We start from the raw sequence: 20,170 nt of genomic DNA on the forward strand, positions 1-20,170 counted from the left end.
AACTTGGATCAAAGACCTCAAGCTGCTGACCTCAAGTCCATGACTTTTTACATAACCCTATGTTCCCTCTAGAAAAGGAAAAAAAAAACCCAGTTTCTTCGGTTCCTCTCAAGTTTAAAATTCTGACTTCCACGATTCCTGTTTCCATTTCTTGTAGCTGTTGCTGACATAGCTTAGTGTTTCTGCCTATGACTATAGGACAGGTCTCAGCAGCCTCAGATGAACCACTTGGTCCACTTATCTGGAGGCTCACTGGAAGGAGTGTTCAACATGCCATGTTGGATTCTATATTTTCTTTTATGCGTACCTAAAACTGATATTTTTGAACAATCTATCTTAAGCAATTTATTTTTGTCTATTCTTGAAAGAACTTAGTGGAGAGGAGAAGGATGGGTTGTGTTTTTTCTGTTTTAATCTACTGATATATTCTGTTCCATTCAATTCCCCAGGTCAAGTTTATTGGCTTTAGTCTTGACATTTCACTTCCATATATAATCTCTGAAATTGGATGAGTGGGCTGAAATAGTTGCTCCTTAAGATCCCTTTACACTTTAATGTGCCACAACTCTCTGATTCTTCAGGAGGGGGACAGACAGACAGAGAGACAAATACAAAGAGACAGAGAGGCAGAAAAAAGAGAAACACACAGAGACACATACAGAGAGACAGAGGGGGGGAGGAGAGACACAAAGAGAGATAGAGACAGACAGACAAAAAATAGAAAGACACACAGAGACACATAAACACAGAGACAGAAATAGAGAAACAGAAGGGGGAGAGGAAAGAGAGAGAGACAGAGAAATAGAAAGAGACAGAGACAGATACATAGAGACAGAAAGACAGGAAACAGACAGAGAGGGACAGAGACAGACAAAGATATAGAGATACACACAGAGATTCCCACTATACACAGATACAGAGATAAAGAGAGAAGGGGGAGAGGAGAGAGACAGAGACAGAGAGAAGAGACACACAGAGAGATACACACACAGAGGCAGAGACAGAATGAGAGAAGCAGAGAGAATGAGATAGACACGCAAAGAAAGACAGACAGACGGACAAAAAGATAGACAGAGATAGAGAGAATGAGATAGATACACGAAGACTGAGAGAGACAGACGCACACACAGAGACAGAGAGGAAGAAATAAAGGAAAAGAAGGAGATAAAAAGAGACACACAGAGAGAGACATACACAAAGAGAAAGATTGTGAGAGGCAGAGAGAAACAGACTCACAGAATGTGAAACAGACAGAAAAATGTGTGTGTATGTGTGTGTGTGAGAGAGAGACAGACAGACAGACTGACAGACACAGACAGACAGAGACAGAGAGAGACAAAGAGACAGAGAGACAGAGACACACAGAGAGAGACAGAGAGTACAAGCTAAGGATTTTCTCCATTGTAACTGATTTGGAAAGATAAAAGGATTCTGGGATGGATATCAATGTCTACATTTTGACTTTAGCCCTACTTCCTTAGGATAGCCTGGTGAATAATGCTACCCCAAACTGATAGAGCACCAAGGGATTACGGTTTTTTTCCCAATGCCCCCATGTGTGCAGCTATGATCATCCTCATCTTATAGATGAAGACAACACATTTTAAAGGTGAGAAGATCATAGATTTCAAGCTGGGAGACACCTTCTAGGTCATCTAGTCCGCTGCCTTCTGTTTACAGATGAGACAAGGGAGAAGGAGGGAGGGCGTTGTAGGTAGGGGATGTCAGATGAGGGGATGTGCCTTGGTGAGGAAGAGCTGGAAGGCTAAGCCCCTCCCGGCAGTACGGCGTGTCGGAGCCAAGGCTTCCCTTCATGCACTCTCTGTTCCAGCTAAACAGATCTATTTGCTGTTCCATCAAAATTGGCATGCCTTCTTCTGACTACGTGTCTCTACACAAGCTGCTCCTGGTGCCAAGAAGGCACTCCCTGTTCACTCCTGCTTCTCAAAATCCCTAGCTCAGTTCATGTGTTGCCTGCTCTAGGCAAATTTCCTGATCCTTGAAGATCTTACTGTTCTTTCTTTTCTTAGATTATTCTTTACTGACTTAATTATCTACATATTGGCTCAACCCCTCTCCCCCCACAACAAACTCTAAGAGCAAAGATAGTTCCCCCCCCTGCTATTTTTACTATAGCATTTAGCAGGGTGCCTTGCACATAATATATTCTTTAAAAATAGAACAGCCATCGGGCTGATTGGAATTTGACTCTGTCTTGAGTTCCTCTTTGTATAAAAATGAAGTCCAGTGGAGTAACTTCCCCTCAGTTATACTAGAGTCTAACCCTAACCTTAAACCACCACTGTTTAGAATTTAAGTCCAGAGAACTCTTCACTCTATCTCATAGTAATCCAAACAGATAGGAAGTCTTTTTTAGGAGGCGTGAATAGGCTTTTATAGAAAATGGCTTTCCTCATTTTCAGAAGATTTTTTGTGCTAATTAAAGACCCTTGTGCTGTAGTCAATTGTCTATGAATCTCAAAGGGAGCTCACAAAAGCAAAACTAACTTCAATCTATTGATATTTCACAGTAAGAAATTTCACTATTCTGTGTCTCAAAAGAAAGAATCAAAGCTGTCCATTGTGATAATTTCTTATAGTCCCTGATGCTAAGGAGGTAGAGGCTGAGAGATTGTTTGAGCTCTGGAGTTCTGAGCTGCATTAGAGCTAAGTCACATAGCGCTCATTGGCTGTCTGTAACAATTTGAATACCAATTTCATACATGCACACACACATATGTGTGTACACATACATATATATACACACATGTGTTTCTGTACATATGTACAAATGTGTATATATATGTGTGTGTGTTTCAACTTATAATAATCCCAAAATATCTAATGTCTTTGGAGCCTCAAATAGGGGATAACAAGCTAGATTTAATGGAGGATGATAATCAAAATGGCAGAAAGACTGAGAACTATGTCCATGAGTGCAGTGATTCAATGTACTGGAGTTGTTTAGCTTGGAAAAGGGGAGACTCAGCAGAGATGACAATTATTTTCAAATACCTCCAAGTTTATCCTCTAAAAATATTTATCTCCATCCTTCATATATTTTTTCATGTCATCTAAAGAAGGAATAGACTTTATCTTTGCTTTAACCCAGAGGACAGAAAAGCACCAGTGAATGGAAGCAATAAAGAGAGTGATTTCAACTCCACATAAAGAAAAACTTGAATTAGAGCTCCTATCCAGAAGTAGAAGGGGCCATCTCAGGAGGTAGGGAGTTTGCTGTTACTGGAAATCAAAGATTATAAGAGTGTAGATTTGGAACAGGAAGGGGTTTTAAAGTTCATTTATTCCACCATACACACTACCCCTCCCCATCTCTGTTGCTAGATGAAGATATGAAAAGCTATAGAAGTTGTGACTTTACAGAGTTCAACTAAGTATAGTTGAGATTTGAACCCAGGTCCTCTGGCTCCATATTTAGAATTCTTTTCACTCATCACCATCCTGCCTCTTCAAACTTATCAGTTGCAACATTCTTGCCTGAGTAAGGTTCATTTAGCGGACTCTGACATCTTTTCCATCTTTGAGATTCTGCGGTGAAGCTTCTTTTCAGAGCATTTGGGGAGAGGGGAAGGGATTGTTTTGAAACATCCTCCAGGGAGGAATCACTTCCATGAATCCCTTCCCATCAACATCATCCATATCAGTTTCTTTCTCTCCCCCTTTCATCCTCTTCCTTCCTTCCCTCCCCTCCCTTCCTTTTGCCTGCCTGGCAACCTAGAACCAAAACAACTCTGTAATTAAATGTTTATATAAAAGTGGTTTGTCCAGGTGCCACTGACCTTCTAAAGGATTTGGCTTAATTTTCTGAAAATCTCACCAAGAAATGTGACAAGTATAAGTCATTCAGCAGAAATTAACATCCAAAAAGGAAAGGGGAAAGCAAAAAGCTAGAAATATGGGAGTAGGTTTTGGAATAGAAAATGTCCTATGTCATCTTAAGATCACATACAAATATCTTTGCTTTTAAGCAGCAGAGCCCTCTCAGCAAAAAAAAACACCAAATGTCTCTTTTTCCTCTTCCAGCTTCAGAGAATCAGTTTTGAAGGACTGCCTTGATTTCTAGATATTTTGACTTGAAAATATCAATTCTCAAAGCCAGTGCCTCGTTACCCCTTTCAATCCCCAAACCCAACCACCACTGGGGGAAGTTCTAGGACAAAGAAATTCTAAAATCTCATTCCCTTTGCCCTTTTACAAATTCCAGTACACAGCACAGTGACTAGTACTTAGTACACCTCTAATAAATGTTAAATATGTGTTGACTGGTTGCTTTATTCTTTTAGATTCAAAACCTGGAAAGCAAAGTTGATTGACTCAAGACTTTTTAATTTGATTAGAAGTTTATAGCAGGAAGGAATTGTCGAGCTAATCCAGAGCACCCCATACCATTTTACAGATGAGGAAAGTAGGATTCACGAAAGTTAAATGATTTAGTGAAAATCACCCAGGTTCTAAGTAGCAAAGGCAGGATTAGAACCCACAGCCTCTGATTCTACTGAGCTGCATTGCCTCTCTGATCTCCCAAGAATTTGTGAGTGACCCCTCCCTTTAGAGTCTGTAAGAGCACTGGTCAGTAGAGATAGGAATCCGAGGATGGTGGCAGCTCTACTTCATTACAATAAACATGTGGTTTTATTTCCAAGTGTTCAAGTGTTTAACATTTCCACTTCCTCAGGAAAACCCGATTTCTTTCTTGCTCTTACTTTTGAAATGGAACGTGTGTTTTTGTTGGCTGGGGTTCAGGGAGGGCTTGAAGCAATGAAGAAAATAGTTCTGAGAAGATTTCTGCGTTTTTGCCCATCCAGCTAGTCTTTGGATCACTTCTCATCCATGTAGGCCTATAGATCAAGGAGTGAAACTTGGGAATTTGATCCAACTCCCACAGCCCACAGAGTGAGGAGTAATTGGGACACTCATAGCTTTGGTTGTGTGGTCATTCTTGGGTCCTGTGCTGTCCCCACTGACTATGCATTGAGCTTAAGTTGGGAAAACTTGGTTGGATTCCAAGTGTCCACATACCACAAGATCTTAATTAAGAAAGTCTGTTCTTGTTTCATGTCATTCGAAAAGAATGAACCCAGTGACGACATTTGTTTATCTTTACTATCAATATTATCTCAGTTTTGAAGTCTACTGGGGACTACAAGTCTTGGTGGAATTGGCTGTAGGTTATGAGATTTTAACCTCTAGAAAAATATGATCTGAATGTTTCTGGCTCATTTCTACAATGTAGATCTAGTATTTTATATATTGTTCTCAAGTAATATAATCTAGAAAGGAACAATATTGTGTAGTGCATGTAATACTGATATTGGAGCGAGAAAACCTAAGTTTGAGTTCCATCCCAATTAGCCACGTGATGGTGGACTAGTCATTTCACATCTCTTCCTCATCTATAAAATGAAATATGGCAGTATTTACCTCATAGGATTTTGAGAAAAGCACATTTCCTGTAAAAGTCTATGTAAGTGTGAGTTAGTTGTTTTTGTTATCCTTTTGCTAAAGGCCTATTCCAATTATTCATCATAGCATGAAGATGTTCCTGGGTTCTTGAAGGCTATGTCAGTAGAACTCAGGGCCACTCTGATGGGGCCGAAAATGTATCTGACATCCAAGGACCAATTTAAGTCAGAGATATTAATTATTAGGAGGCTAGCCACAGAGTGATTTTTGGGGGGGAGGAGGGAAGGTAAGGAAAATATCTGCATAATATCTGCATAGCAACTCACTTAAAAGGCGCCATGGTATAAGAGAAAGATGTTGGATTTGTAATCAGAATTTTGTAATTCCTGGGTTCAAATCATAATTCTTCTACTTGCTATTTGAGGCTCAGTTTGCTCATCTCTGAAAGAATAGGATTGTGCTGCATGTCTTCCAAGTTTTCTTCCGTCTCTCCTATAATATGATCCAATGATCTGCTGAGATCACAAGAGATCAGAGTAGTGATGAAACCAAACCATCGGGTAGATAATATTTCAATAAGTTTAATTGTGAAAGAGGCATGAGGTGGGAAGGACTGGTGAACTGGAAAGATCAAGGTCAAATGAAGGAGAAATGTATCACTTCCAAGCTGAGGTGAGCATAGTAGATTGCATGGAGGAGCAAAAATGAGGGAAGAAGGGCATTCCTCTTTTGAGATCTATGCACAGAAAAGTTCAACAAGAGCCTGAAGTGTTGTTTGATGGAGAAAAAGAGTAAAGGCAGGAAGGAAGGACATTTAGGGAAATTGTTCCAGTAATCTAAGTGGTGAATTAATGAAGGCCTGTTCAAAAATTATGGTAGTAAGAATAGGGAAGATACAAAACATGGTGGGAGATCAATGGGTATTTGTCATTAACTGCTCCAATGGAGAAACAGTTCGGTCTCTGTCTCTCTGTCTCTCTGTCTCTCTCTCTCTCTCTCTCTCTCTCTCTCTCTCTCTCTCTTGCTCTCTGGCTCTCTGTCTGTCTCTCTCTGGCTCTCTGTCTCTGTCTTTCTTTCTCTCTGTCTCTGTATGTTTTTCTCTGTCTCTCTGTCTCTGTTTCTGTCTCTCTCTCACTCTCTTTCTCTGTCTCTCTTTGTCTTTCTGTGTATGTGTATGTGTGTTTAAGGTTCAAAGTTCAGAGATTAACAGAAAGGTATGGCAGCTTTCCGATCTTTTCCTATGCCTTCCCTGGGCTTGTTTCCTAGGATAATATCACATCCTTGGCTGTTTTAAATGACACGTGACGTTTTCAGCTACCCTGGCTCTTCCATTGAGTTTCTTCCTCACTGAAACTTGAGTGAACCTGAAGGAAGCGAGAATTCTTCCCCACAGATGAGGAAAAGCTTAATCGTTTGCCAGTACGATATCTGATTTTGGCTTGGACCAGGCAACCTCTTCTCTACCATTCATCTTGGCATCAGGGTTCTGGCTTCTTCATGAAACCTTCCCTAATCTCCCCAAACAGAATTATTCTCTCCCTTCTCCATATGCTCATAAAAGCTTTTTCCTCTATTCATCTTCCCACTCAATTATGAAACATAGTTATTTGTACCCCTTTCTTATCTAAACATAGGTGAAAACTATATACTTATTCTCAGAATAATGTTTTTAAAGGCATACAAGTAGGTACATAGGAATATAAAGGAAACCAATTAAGCTGAAATATAACTATCAACATAATTGTTAAAAGTAAATTTATAGAGCACAGGTTAAGAACCTCTACAGAATATCCAGCTGCCAAGTCACATATCTAGCAGCTTCTAGTGGCAATGACTATCACCTTATAAGGCATCTCTTTCTATTGTTATTGGACAAGATTTAATTGATTAGTGTATCTTTACATTGAATTGATATTTGCCTCCTTAGAACTTCCTCCTATTGTTTCTAGATCTTCTTTATAGAACCAATTACACAATTTTAAAGTAGAAGCTCATTTAATTAAAGAGAGAGAGACTGTTCCACTTTGGGGTAGTTCCAACTGTTAGTACTTCAGTATCTTAAGGATCCATGATTTCACTCACTTGGATTTCAACCTCTACCCAACTCAGTAATGAGTCTAATGTACCCAGGCAAATCTAATGCAAGGGAAAGTATGATAAGAGGAAAGGGGAGATCCAAACAAAGTGCTCTAGGAGAATATGAAGAGGGAAACATTTAACCTGGGGGAGATTAAGTAAGGCTATAGGGAAAAGGCGGCCACTGTTTTTAGCCTTAAAAGATTTTGAAAGGAAGAGGTAAAAAGGAAATTCTTTCCTGATATGAGGAATGGCCTGGATAAATACTCAGAGGAAAGATATATTACCCACACTGAATAAGCAGAATAACTAGTAGCCAGGTTTGAATGTAACATAAAATACTTGAAGAAATATAATGTAAAAGAGGATTGAAGATAGAGACTGGAATCATAATACAAAAAGCTTTAAGTGCCTAACTAAAAAGTCTGTATTTTTTCCTATAGATGATGGGAAGTAATTGGAAAGTTTTTGAGCCAAAAAGTGACAAAGTCAGATCTGTATCATTGAGTGTTATCTTGACAATTTTGTATCTGTTGAGTTGAGAGAGGAAAGACTGGAAGCAGGAAGGTCAGGGATGACAAGGCTGTTACATTTCCCTGAAACGAACATTCTAAAAGCTTTATCAAAAATTAGATTTGTTTGACATGGCTTCTTTTTAGTGAACTCATTCTGATCCCTTGGAATCATTTCTTTCTACTCTTTTAATTTTAATGAACATTCTAGACTATTCTTGAACTGATGTCAAGAACTGAGATTAAGCTTATTTATCATTGGTTTTTAGAATCTTCCTTTTTCCCCTTTTTGAAAACTAGAACAATATTTTCCATTCTCTAGTCTTTTGACACTTAATGTGTTCTCCAAAAATCTTTACTGATTATCATAGTAAGATTAAATAAAATAAAAACAAATTTTATTTGGGGGGAACAAAAATATCTTGAATTTCAGAAGAAATAATGAAAAATAGTTGGAATAAAAGTAGTATAAACTAGGTCTTAAATCTGCCTTCATATTATAAAATAGTAATGATTATAAAACTATTATAAAATGCTAATAATAAAACCATTTTGTCCCAGTTAAAAAAAAAGAGAAGTGATAACAGAATAGACTAGACAAATAAGAATTAAAAATAGGCAAAACCGGTAACTCAGGATATGATAAAAACAAAACTGTAAATTATCTAGGAAATAACTCTATATTTCATAAGAATTGCTGAGGAAACTAGAAAACATAGCATACATAAAACATACATAGCTAGCATATATAAATTAAATTTAGATCAACATTTTATAACATGTGCCACAATAAACTCAAGATAGATAATCTGAATATTAATTTATAATTTATAGTTCCACTCATTCTGGAAAGCCATTTAAAGTTACGTGAAGAAAAAGACTAAGTCTTTTGACTTAGAAATTGTACTGCATGGGTCACATCTTAAACAGATCAGTGATAAAAAGAAAGGCCTCATACACATTAAAATACTCATGACAACATTTTTGTAGTGGCAAAAAACTGAAAAGAAAGTAGATGCCTATTGGGGCATGGCTAAACAAATTGTGGTACATGAATGTGATGGAATATTAATGAGTTGTAAGAAATGATGAATCTCATTTATATAAAGAAGCATGAGTAGACTTATAGAAACTTGTACAAAGTGAAGTAAGGGAAAAGAAAATATATGCAACTTTAATAACATAAATGGAAAGAATAGCAGCAAATCAATTAAAATAGAATGCTGTGAAATTATACTGTCAGCGTTTAGCCCAGAGAAGAGGTATTTAAAAGAACTGCAAAAGAACAATATGAATAAAAATTCCAAATCACTGAGAGAAATGCAAATCAAAACAATTTTAAAGTTTCATCTCAAGGCAGAAAATAGGCAAAGATGACAAAATATGGGAATAGTCATTCTTGGCAAGGTTGTGATAAGATAATCATACTAATGCACTGTTGGTGAAACTATAAATTTATAAAAAGAGTGTTGTGTGAAGGCAGTCACATGGTTACTTTGTTTTAAAACCCTCTGACTCCAGATTATCACTATGGCAATCTGAGATTTGTAGTTATTTTCAGGTGCTCAATCTGAAGTCTAGCTTTGCTTAGCATTTGCTAAGCATTTTTTGGAAATAGCATAATTAATAAGCAAGGCTGGGATAGTATTTGAAATAATAAACTTTTTTCTCACTCTCAAGAACCCTTTGGAAACACTTGTTTTTATTGAAATCCCTGAACAAATATGTTTTGATAGGAAAAGGAAACTGTGTCTTAAATGAGCAATCTCTTTAAGCATCATAGATTCAATTCAGCTATATTCATGGATTTCATAATCTAAAAGGGAGAAAAGAATAGCAGGTAAATAAATTACCATAAAACAAATGGAACCTGTACAAGGGAAAAATAAAAATCAGAGTATTACATGAGGCCCAAAGAGAACAAAACCATTGCTAGGATTGCATAGTGGTGAAAGTGCTCTGAGGAAGCAGCTAGGCGATTCACTGGATAGAGCACTACGAGTCTGAACACAGCCTCATACACCATGTGACCCTACCTCTTTTGTTGAATCTACTGGAGAAGGAAATAGCAAATAATTCCAGTATTCTTGCCAAGAAAATCTCAAAGACACTATGGTCCATGACGAATCAGATATGACTGAGTACCTGAACCACCACTACCACCACCACCACAATAGTACTGTGGGTCACCTCATATTCCTTATAGCATGTATTAAGAAATATCATCCATCCATGTCTCTCCTACTTCTAAGACACATAGTACAGGTTCTTTTGTTGATTATGTAAGTTTTCAACAAAGGTTTGTTGATGACAAATATATGTAATAGAGTAGAAAGATTTCTGGACCTTGGACTTGAAAATGCAGGAGTTTGACTTGAATATCTCCTTGGAGTTAAGAGATGAAGGATGGTTTGAACCCTTGGCTCTGCCATTAGCTGTAGGTGACCTTGAACAAATAACGTTTTTTATGAGTCTGTATTTTCACTTGTAAAATGTTAAGACTAGATTAGAAGTTTGTCTTTTAAGGTCTTGTCCAACTCAAATTTCCATGATTCTATGATGATGAGATAGTTGATGATCCTGATTATGAATCCTTTTTAACTGCTTATTAAGTAGAGCTGAATCTCTTTGGACTCGTATTTAGTATGGGTTTTGCTATAGTCGTGTTACTGTAGCGTTATGTGGAGTTTTAAAAAAATACTATATTTCTTTTAAGAAGTTCTTTAAGACTTTCAATAATTATTCTGACTTTTCTCTTTAGTCAGTTTTCTGCCTCTTAAAATGAGAAGGTTATTTTGTAATTATTCAGAAAAAGTTACTAAAATTATTTATGCCCTTTGATCCATAGCTTCCTTTACTGATATTGTGTTCCAAGGAGTTCATTAATACTAGTAAGAGACCCAAAAATATTTAGAGCAACTTTATTTATGATAGCAAAAAAAATTGGGAATAAAATATATACTCAATGATTGCAGAAATGCTTAATAAATAATGCTTTATAATATGCAATGTACTATGAAATATTGTTGTACCAAGAAAAATGATGGATATGAGTAATTCAGAAAAACATCGATAGAGTTCTGAAGAAATGCAGGGTGAAGAAAACTTAGACAAAAGAATCAATGGTTAACATAAAGAAACAATTAGACTGGTCAGTTATAATACCAACATAAGTACCTTTTGGATCATATTTCCAAAGAGTGTTTTATTCACATCTGGTGTGGAATGTATTCTGCTGTTAACTTGTCTGCCCTCAGGCTCCAAAGCCCTAAGCACTGGGCCTTTTTCTGGGTGACTTGGGGTGATACACACTTGACATTTTTTCCAGTTTATTTTGTACCTTCCCCAATCTGGTGTGTTGCTGGGCAATCTCAAACTGACCCTCTTAATTGTATCAATATGCTGATGTGGAACTTTACTTTCTTAAGTCAGGAAATCCTAATTATCTCCCAGGAGGCAAATTGATAATGGAAACAATTTCCTGAAATCAGTTTAGTAACATACTTTTTTTTTTTTTTTATATGAAAGAGCCTCAGGGTTGGTAACTAGGATTGAATTTCTTGTTATTTTCTTAATTTCTTGTTCTTTAAATTAAGCAAGAGAAATTTTTTGGCTATATGTTTAAAAACTGGCAAAGCACACATTTTCTTTGATTTATATATATTAGTTCTTTTAAAGTAAATTTTCAGAAAGGTAACAACACAGTGTAGTAGAAACAGCACTGGTTTCAGAATGGAGACATATTCTAGTTAATGCAATTTAATTCAGGAAGCACTAAATGCCTTCTATGCTAGGCTGGGCTCTGTGGTTTCCTGGCTGTTACCCAAAGACAAGTCACTTGGGGACAAATCACTTTACTTCCCTAAGCCTCAGTTTACTCATTTGCCAAATGAGGAGGATGCACTGGTTTCTCAAGTCCTTTCCAGCTTTCAAATGCTTTGAATCCATAAATTTGAAAGAAACTGATGCTTGTTGGGCAGATTCTACATATAAATATGCATTACTATGGTGCAATAATAATAGCTTACATTTTCAAAGTGTTTCATGGTTCTGAAAAGTGTTTTCCTCTCAGCAACCCTGTGAGTTAAATAAAAGAAGTCATTATGGTGAGGCAGCTGCTCAGGCAATGGGGTGACTAGAGAGCTGGTCTTGGAGTCAGGAAGTCCTGAATTCAAATCCAGCTTGAACACTTACTAGTTGTATGACCCAAGGCAAGTCATTTAAATGAAAACTTCAGGTTTCTCATTTGTAAAGTGGAGATAATAATAACATCTATCTCCTATGATTGTTGTGAGGATAAAAATGAGACAATATTTGTAAAGCTCTTTACAGACATTAAAATATTGTATGAATGCTAGCTATTATTAGCCCTCCCATTTTGCAGATAAGGAAAGGGTACTGACTTGTCAACAATGATATTGGAGCCACTATATGAATTCCATGTTCCTTAATCCCAACTCTAGTATTCTGTATTGAAATCTGTGGTGTCTGTAAAGCAGATAGGAAGAAACCCTTCTCTGGGAGAGGAGAGAAAGAAGAGAGAAAAAGAAGAGAGAAAGTAGTTTCCTCTATGCCCTACCTGTGAGCTGAAAACTTACTGTTGTGACAAAAATCATCATTATAGGTACTTAATAAATGTTGGTTGATGGTTCTGATGTTTTGGCAAATTGTATAGCAGATAGTAGGGAGAAGGATAGGAAGTCACCTATTTATTCCATTTGTTAATAAGACTATCCTTGATGATCACACACACACACACACACATCTTTCTCTCTCTCTTTCTCTCTCTCTCCCTCTCTCCCTTCCTCCCTCTTTTTATCTCCCTCTGTCTCTGTCCGTGTCTCTCTCTCTCTCTGAATGTGTGTCTCTGTCTTTCTCTGTATTTACATACATAGGTATTACATACATAAACATACCTTAAAAGTGTATTGTGCTTGTGTGTGCATGTACACATATAGCAAGTAAATATTCTCTCATTAAGACAGACAAACCTATTCAATTATTGCATCCTGAATGAGTTACTAACCCAGTTCTAGAGGGTATATGTTCTGCTTTCTCTACTATGTTGAAACAAGCACACAAACTTCTTTAAAAGACAAATATCACTGCTGGAGATCCTCTGCCCCTTCTTGGATTTACTGGAAAGCATCTTCTTAGCTTTAGATAATGACTTGAGATTCAGTAGACCTTGACTTCCTAGAGTGCCTTGAGGTTCTGCTTCATTTCCCTGCAAATGCTTAAAGGAACTTGTTTTGAAGCCTCTTCAGTGAGGACTGAACCAACCCCCTTGATGCTTCCTGCTTAGGCTTCTCTGGACATTTTTAATACCATTCTAGAGGAGCTGAAGTCTTCATTTTTTTCTTTCATTTTTTTGTGTTTTAGGTCCTAATGATAGGTTCATTTATCTTTATTTAGGGGAAGAAAAGAGTTCTAATTGGTGATTATCCATCATTGTATTTATTATGTGGCCTTGATTGAATGATTTTGCTTCATGGGAATATTCCCACAGTTTGAAGATGGATGTAATTGTGGCACTGACAGCTTGTGTAGCCCTCACATGTCTGTTTACGGTATTATGTGTTTAGAACAGACTTGTTTCCATACTGACAGTAACTGCCATATGGCAGGAAGAGAGTTTTTCAGAAGAACCCTTAAGGAAACACAATATGGCACATGGAATTTTATACTTGTTTTTAGGACCTGGGAGAGAGGAGGAATTTCTCTTTTAAATCACATAAACTGCTCTGTTCCCCCCATTCCCCTTTAATGTGATGAAAGTGAATTTGGACACAAAATAATTCACTTTGGTTCCCTTTTTAGGAACAGGAAAAGTGACATGATTGCAAAATGATCCATTTTCCCCCCTCTGTGATGTTTTCTTGTCCTGGGAGCTCACACTCTGTTTGAAGGACATCTGATTTAATTACCATCAACAAGCATTTATTGAACATTTATGTGCCAGGCACAATACTAGGCACTGGGGATACAAAACAAAGATAGCACAGCCCTCATCTTACATTACTTACATAACTACTGGAGAGAGACAACATGTACCCAGATAAATACAAACAAAATTTATACAAAGGAAATGCAAAGTTATGGGGGGTGGATGGGTAGAGAGTGTGATCATGATAAAGTAGTCAGAAAAGGATTCATGAATTGGCTTGTAGAGGGAATAGCATCCATGTTTAATTGGATATTTTCCAGGGAAAAGAGGATAACAGAGGGGGGAATGCAGATAAAAGGGAGGGAAGATTGGGGAAGACAGCAATCAGAAACAAAATAGACTTTTGAGAAGGGAAAGAGTGAAAAGAGAGAGAAAAGGATAAACAAGCACAGGGGGACAGTGAGAAATATGATGCAGGGAAATACACAGTAATCATAATTGTGAATGTGAATGGAAAGAACTCACCCATTAAATGGAAGCAAATACCAGCATGGATTAAAAAACAGATTCTAATAATATATTGTGTTCAAGAATATACTTGTAGCAGAGAGATATATACATAGAGTAAAGCTAAAGAGCTGGAACATAATCTATAGTGCTTCAGTTGAAGTTAAAAAAAAAAAGCAGGGATAGTTATCATGATGTCAGACAAAATAAAAGCAAAAATAGATTTAATGAGAGATGAATAGGGAAACTACAGTTTGATAAAAAGGTATAGAGAAATGAATTAATATCAATACTAAACATACATCTGAATTATAAAAGAAAAAATTAAATGAATAATAGGAGAAAATAGACAATAAAAGTATACTAATGGTGGACATCAACTTTATACTTTCAGAATTTGGTAAATCTAGCCAAAAAAAATTCAGCAAGTAAGAAGTTAAGAAGATGAATAGAATTTTAGAAAAATGAGATATGGTAGACTTTTGGAGAAAATGGAATGGGAATAAGCTTTTTTTCAACGGTATATTGTACCTACACAAAAACTAACTATGTAATAAATAGGACATAAAAACCACATAGCCAAATGCAGAAAAGTAAAAATATTAAATGTATCCTTCTCAGATTATAATATAATAAAATATATGCAATAAAGGGAAATGGAAACATTGAAAATTAATTGGAAACGAAATAATCTAATCATAAAAAATGAGTTGGTTAAAAAATAAAACATAGAAAAATAGAAAAATTTCGTTAAAAAGAATGACAATGAGATAATATACTGTAATTTATGGGATATAGACAAAGCAGTATTGGTGGAGGGAACACTTACATCAATAAAAGAGAGAAAGAACAGATTAGTGAATTGAATAGGGAAAGAAAAAACTAGAAAGAGAAAAAATCCAAAATCTCCATTTAAATGTCATGTTGAAAATCCTGAAAATCAAAGGAGAGATTAATAAAATTGAAAGTAAAAAGAAAACAAGACAAAACAATGAACCAGTAAATAAAAGAAGAGTTGTTTTTTATAGGGAAAACCTAATAAAATAGATAAATTGGTTAATGTGAACAGTTTGGCAGCTTTGTGAAGGATGAATTGGAGAAGAAAAAGATGTGAATCAGAGATACAAATTGGGAGGCTATTGTAGTAGTCAAATAAACAACAGTCACCACAACAATAGAATAAAAAAGCTGAACACTCCCAATTCTTCCAACCAAATCACATAAGACAATGATTTTGACTTACCCTTCTTTCACTCTTTTTTGGATACCTTGCTATGTCCAGGAGAGAAACTCCCATAGTACCCTGATCCAACAACTATCTTCCTGGTGTTGCAGTTCCTGCTACCTCAGTCCCCATAACTACTGAAGAGTAAGAAAATAATTTTTGTTACCAGAGTCCTTGGTGTTATCAAATAATTTAGCATTGGAAATTGATATAGTTTTATGATACCAGAAAGAAGATATTTTATCATCTACCTTGGTGTGGTAACCAAAGGACTACCGAGACTTTCCATCTCTCCTGAAGCTACATCTTCCTATATGTGTTGATTCTCTACTGGAATATGAGCTTCTTGAGAGAAAAGACTACCTTGTTTTTCCTGTCTGATCCTCATACAGTGTTTGGCACATGCAATACTTTTTTCACTTATTCATTCACTGAATTGTTCAGACCAGAAGTGATAAAGTTCTGAACTAGTGAAATAGTTATGAGTGGAAGAAGTGAATGGGTAGGAGAAATGATGCAGAGGTAGACTTAATAAAACAAGCAATGGATTGAATATGGGGCATGAAGGAAAATGAATAGTCAAGGGTGACTCAAGTTTTGAAACTGGATGGCTAAAATAATGATGGTACCCTCAAGATAAAAAGGAAAATTAGAAAGAAGTTTGGGGTGAAAGATGGTGAGCTCTATTTTCTCTGTAGCATTTGTAGGACATCCAATTGGAATCAGGAAATAGATAAGAACTGGATATATAGATCTGGTATTCATTTACATAAAGGCAATTGAAGCTATGGGAGTTGATAAAATCAAGAGTAGAGAAATGAAAATGAACCAGGAGTATACTATATATATATATATATATATATATATATATATATATATACACATATCTTTATATATAAATGTGATTACAGAAACATTTTAAAAGTAATTACATAGAATATGTATGTGTGTGTGTGTGTGTCCAACCATAGGTAGCAAAATGGGGTACTGAATATATTACTAATAATTTGACAATGATATCTGATTATTTGTCTATTTTTATTGCAAAAAAAAGATTTTATTGCAAAATATTGCATATTTATTGCAAAAAAAATAGAAAGAAAATTTAGTAAATGAAGGGAGAAAGGCAAAGAACACTGAACTTGAATTCTGGAGAACTAGACTGAGAATCAGCTTTACTATGTGACTTTGAGAAATTCACTTTAGCTTCTCTAGACTTCAGTTTCCTTATCTTTCAAATGTGAGGTTTGGATGAGGCTCACACTCTGATAATCTTTTTCTAACACCTTATGTAAACAGTATATGTTCTAAGGTCCTTTCCAGCTCTAATGGTCCTAGCTAATGGGATAGGTCAGTTAATCAATTAGCATTTATTAAGCATCTACTGTGTGCCAGGCATTATGTTAAGTTCTAGAAAGTCAAAATAAGGATAAAATAAAAAATTAATTTTTTAAGTGCTTGTGCTTAAGGAGCTCATAGTCTGGGTAAAAAAAATATTCAAATAACTATACACAAACAAGTTCTATGCAGGATAAATTGAGAGTAGTCTCAGAAGGAATACACTAAAATTAAGGAAGAATTGCTCAAGATGGGATTTTAGCTGAGACTTGAAGAAATCTAGTGAAGCCAGAAAATAGAAATAAGAAGCAGAACATTCCAGACAGTGAGTACCAAATGAAAATTCTTTCAGTTGGTAGATGAAGTGTTCTATGTGAAGAATAGCAAAAAGGACAGTGTCATTGGATGCAGAATATATGGAAAGGAGTGAGGAAAGGGTTTTCAAAGTAGCCACATTAACTGATGCCTATAAAAAAAGAAATCAGGTTATAAAGTCTACAGCCAAATGGTGTTCATAAAATGACTGTACTCAATTGGACTTTCAATTCGGTGTCCAGACCTTGAAACATTCTTGAAATATTAGTTTTGTTCAACATATTTAACATAGCCATTTTATTGAAAATATGTGATCAGAATTTGAAAGAAAAATGTTTTCTGAACCTTCTTCAAAACTCCTCCTAAAAATTTCATTTGTGGCCACTTTGTTTTGGCTGCATCGCTCACAATTTTAGTATAAGTTATAAAATCTTATGCATGACATTAATTATTATAATTCACTTGTCAGAAATTGTACTGATTTTTCAAATTTTTGTTCTATTTTGTTCTTACTTCTTTGTACCTGGACTATTGAGATTTTACTAAAAGAGTTTCCTGTCTTAACTCTATCTTTTTTTATAATCTTTTCTTCACATTGTTACCAGGTAGTCTTCTTAATATATCTTTTTGACTCAGGTGTTTCTCTATAAAACCTTTTCTGTTTCTTAAGGGCTCCGTCTTGCCTAGTGAATACATAGTATCAGTTCCTAATTTTGATATTCAAGATCTCCCATAATCTGGCCTCACATTATGTTTCCATTTTTAGTCATAGCATTTACTTTCATCTACTCTGTATTTCAGTCAACTACTATCCCTACCATATTTTTATCTGGTCCTTTCCTATTCCTATATCTTGGTTCATGCTGCTCTCCATAGTTAGAAAAGATTCCCTCTCCCCCTTTCTGCCCATTAAAGTCATTTTATTTAAAAAATCCAACTCAGGTGTCACTTTTTCCAATTAGTCTTCTATGACCCCTTTCTCACTGCCCCCATTTGAAAGTAATGTGTCTGATTTTTTCCTAGCACTTTTCTTGCATTTCTTCTATCCTCTCATAGTCTGGTTATTTTTTCTCATGACAAGCATGCCATTTCCCTCCTATTAGACTATAACCATCTTGAAAACAAGGGATATATCATATCTATTTCTGTATCCATAGTGTTTAACTTAGTGCCTTGCTAATAGAGATATTTAATAAACATTCAATAAAAATTGATTGCCATTAAATCTCTGCATGACAGAGAATGACAAATCATTCTCTGTCACGCAGAGATTTAACGGCAGCCAATTTTTCTCACACCCAACGCAATGTTTTTGTATTAGCTATGTGATCTTGGGCAAGTCATCCTCCATCTTGGAGGTTTATTTCCTCATCTGTGAAATAAGGCTATTTGACTAAGTAACCGTAAAGCCCCTAGCTCTATATCCTATGATTCCATGAAATGGTTTCTATTCCAGATAATTCTCAGGGATTGGAACAACAAGGACCAAATTGGTTGTATCATTAAAACCCAATAATTTCAAAGATACATCATAAAGCAAATATATACCTTTTTACCTATTTATCTTCTTTTTTTTTTTTTTTATTGCCTCTAGACAGAGATTACTTCAGTTTGTGTGACAAGCAGCCCATCGGAAGACTTCTTTTCCGGCAGTTCTGTGAAACTCAGCATGAGCTGGAGTGTTGTATTAGGTTCCTTGACTCTGTGGTAAGTCAATGCTGTTGATATTTCTAATGCTTTGTTGCTCTTTAGCCCTTGGTGATAAACATGTTAAAATAACAACATAATCCTCTCAGTTCAAAAGGACAAAGAATAAATCTTTTTTTTTTTTTTTTTTTTTTTTTTTTTATTTAAAGAAGTCCTCAGTACTGGCTTAGCTATATTTAGTTTGGTGGAAAGAATCTTGGGTCGCTGATTTGAAGGCCCAGGTACTAGTTTTAGGACTACCAACAAACTGTGTGAAGCATAGGAACGTTAAGCCCCTGCTCTGGGCTTCAGTCTTCTTATCTTTAAAATAATAGGTTGAACTAATAACTAGATGATTTGTAAGTTCCTTTAATTCTTACATTATGTGAATCTAATCCTTAAAATGGTAGTTGGGATTCTGGGTCTGCCTCATAGAGTCACAGTATCTTCTAGTTGCAAGATCTTTCAGAGACCATCTCAGCCAACCGTATATGAATCAAGAATCGTTTTGTTAACATGATTAACTTTTTGGTAACATTATTTATCTAGCTTGAAGACCTCTAGTGATGGAGAGTTCACATTTTTCAAAGTGGAACATTCAGTTACTGGATAGTATAAACATTAAGATTATTCCTTATATTCAGTCAAAATTTGTTCTTTATTAATTTAATAATGATAACAATAACAATCACCACTTATATAGTACTTTAAGTTTTCAAAATACTATACATATTATTACCCCAATTTACAGAAGAAGAAAATGAGATTGAAAGATAAAGTGATTTGCTTATGGTTACACAGCTAATAAATTTCTGATATGGTATTAGAAATCAGATTTTTTTTTATATTGACCTATCAATTTTATTTTTTTATAGCTTTTTATTTATAAGATATATGCATGGGTAATTTTTCAGCATTGATAATTGCAAAACCTTTTGTTTCAATTTTTCCCCTCCTTTCCCCCACCCCCTTCCCCAGATAGCAGGTTGATCAATACATGTAAAATATGTTAAAGTATAAGTTAAATATATTATATGTATACATGTCCATACAGTTATTTTGCTGTACCAAAAGAATCAGACTTTGATATTGGGTACAATTAAACTGTGAAGGAAATCAAAAATGCAGGTGAACAAAAATAGAGGGACTGGAAATTCTATGTAGTGGTTCATAGTCATCTCCCAGAGTTCTTTCACTAGG

At 35.7% G+C, this 20,170-nt stretch overlaps 1 protein-coding gene across 1 annotated transcript in view; it reads left to right on the top strand.

Annotated features, from left to right (window-relative positions):
* The window catches only part of GRK5 (G protein-coupled receptor kinase 5), a 295,653-nt gene that overhangs the window by 174,822 nt on the left and 100,661 nt on the right, over window positions 1-20,170 (top strand). Inside the window, exon 3 of the mRNA XM_031955944.1 lies at window positions 18,879-18,991. Within this exon, the coding sequence (XP_031811804.1) occupies window positions 18,879-18,991 (113 nt within the window). The remainder of the gene's footprint in view (window positions 1-18,878; window positions 18,992-20,170) is intronic.

This window comes from Sarcophilus harrisii, chromosome 2 (assembly GCF_902635505.1).
Source record: "Sarcophilus harrisii chromosome 2, mSarHar1.11, whole genome shotgun sequence".
Lineage (NCBI taxonomy): Eukaryota > Metazoa > Chordata > Mammalia > Dasyuromorphia > Dasyuridae > Sarcophilus > Sarcophilus harrisii.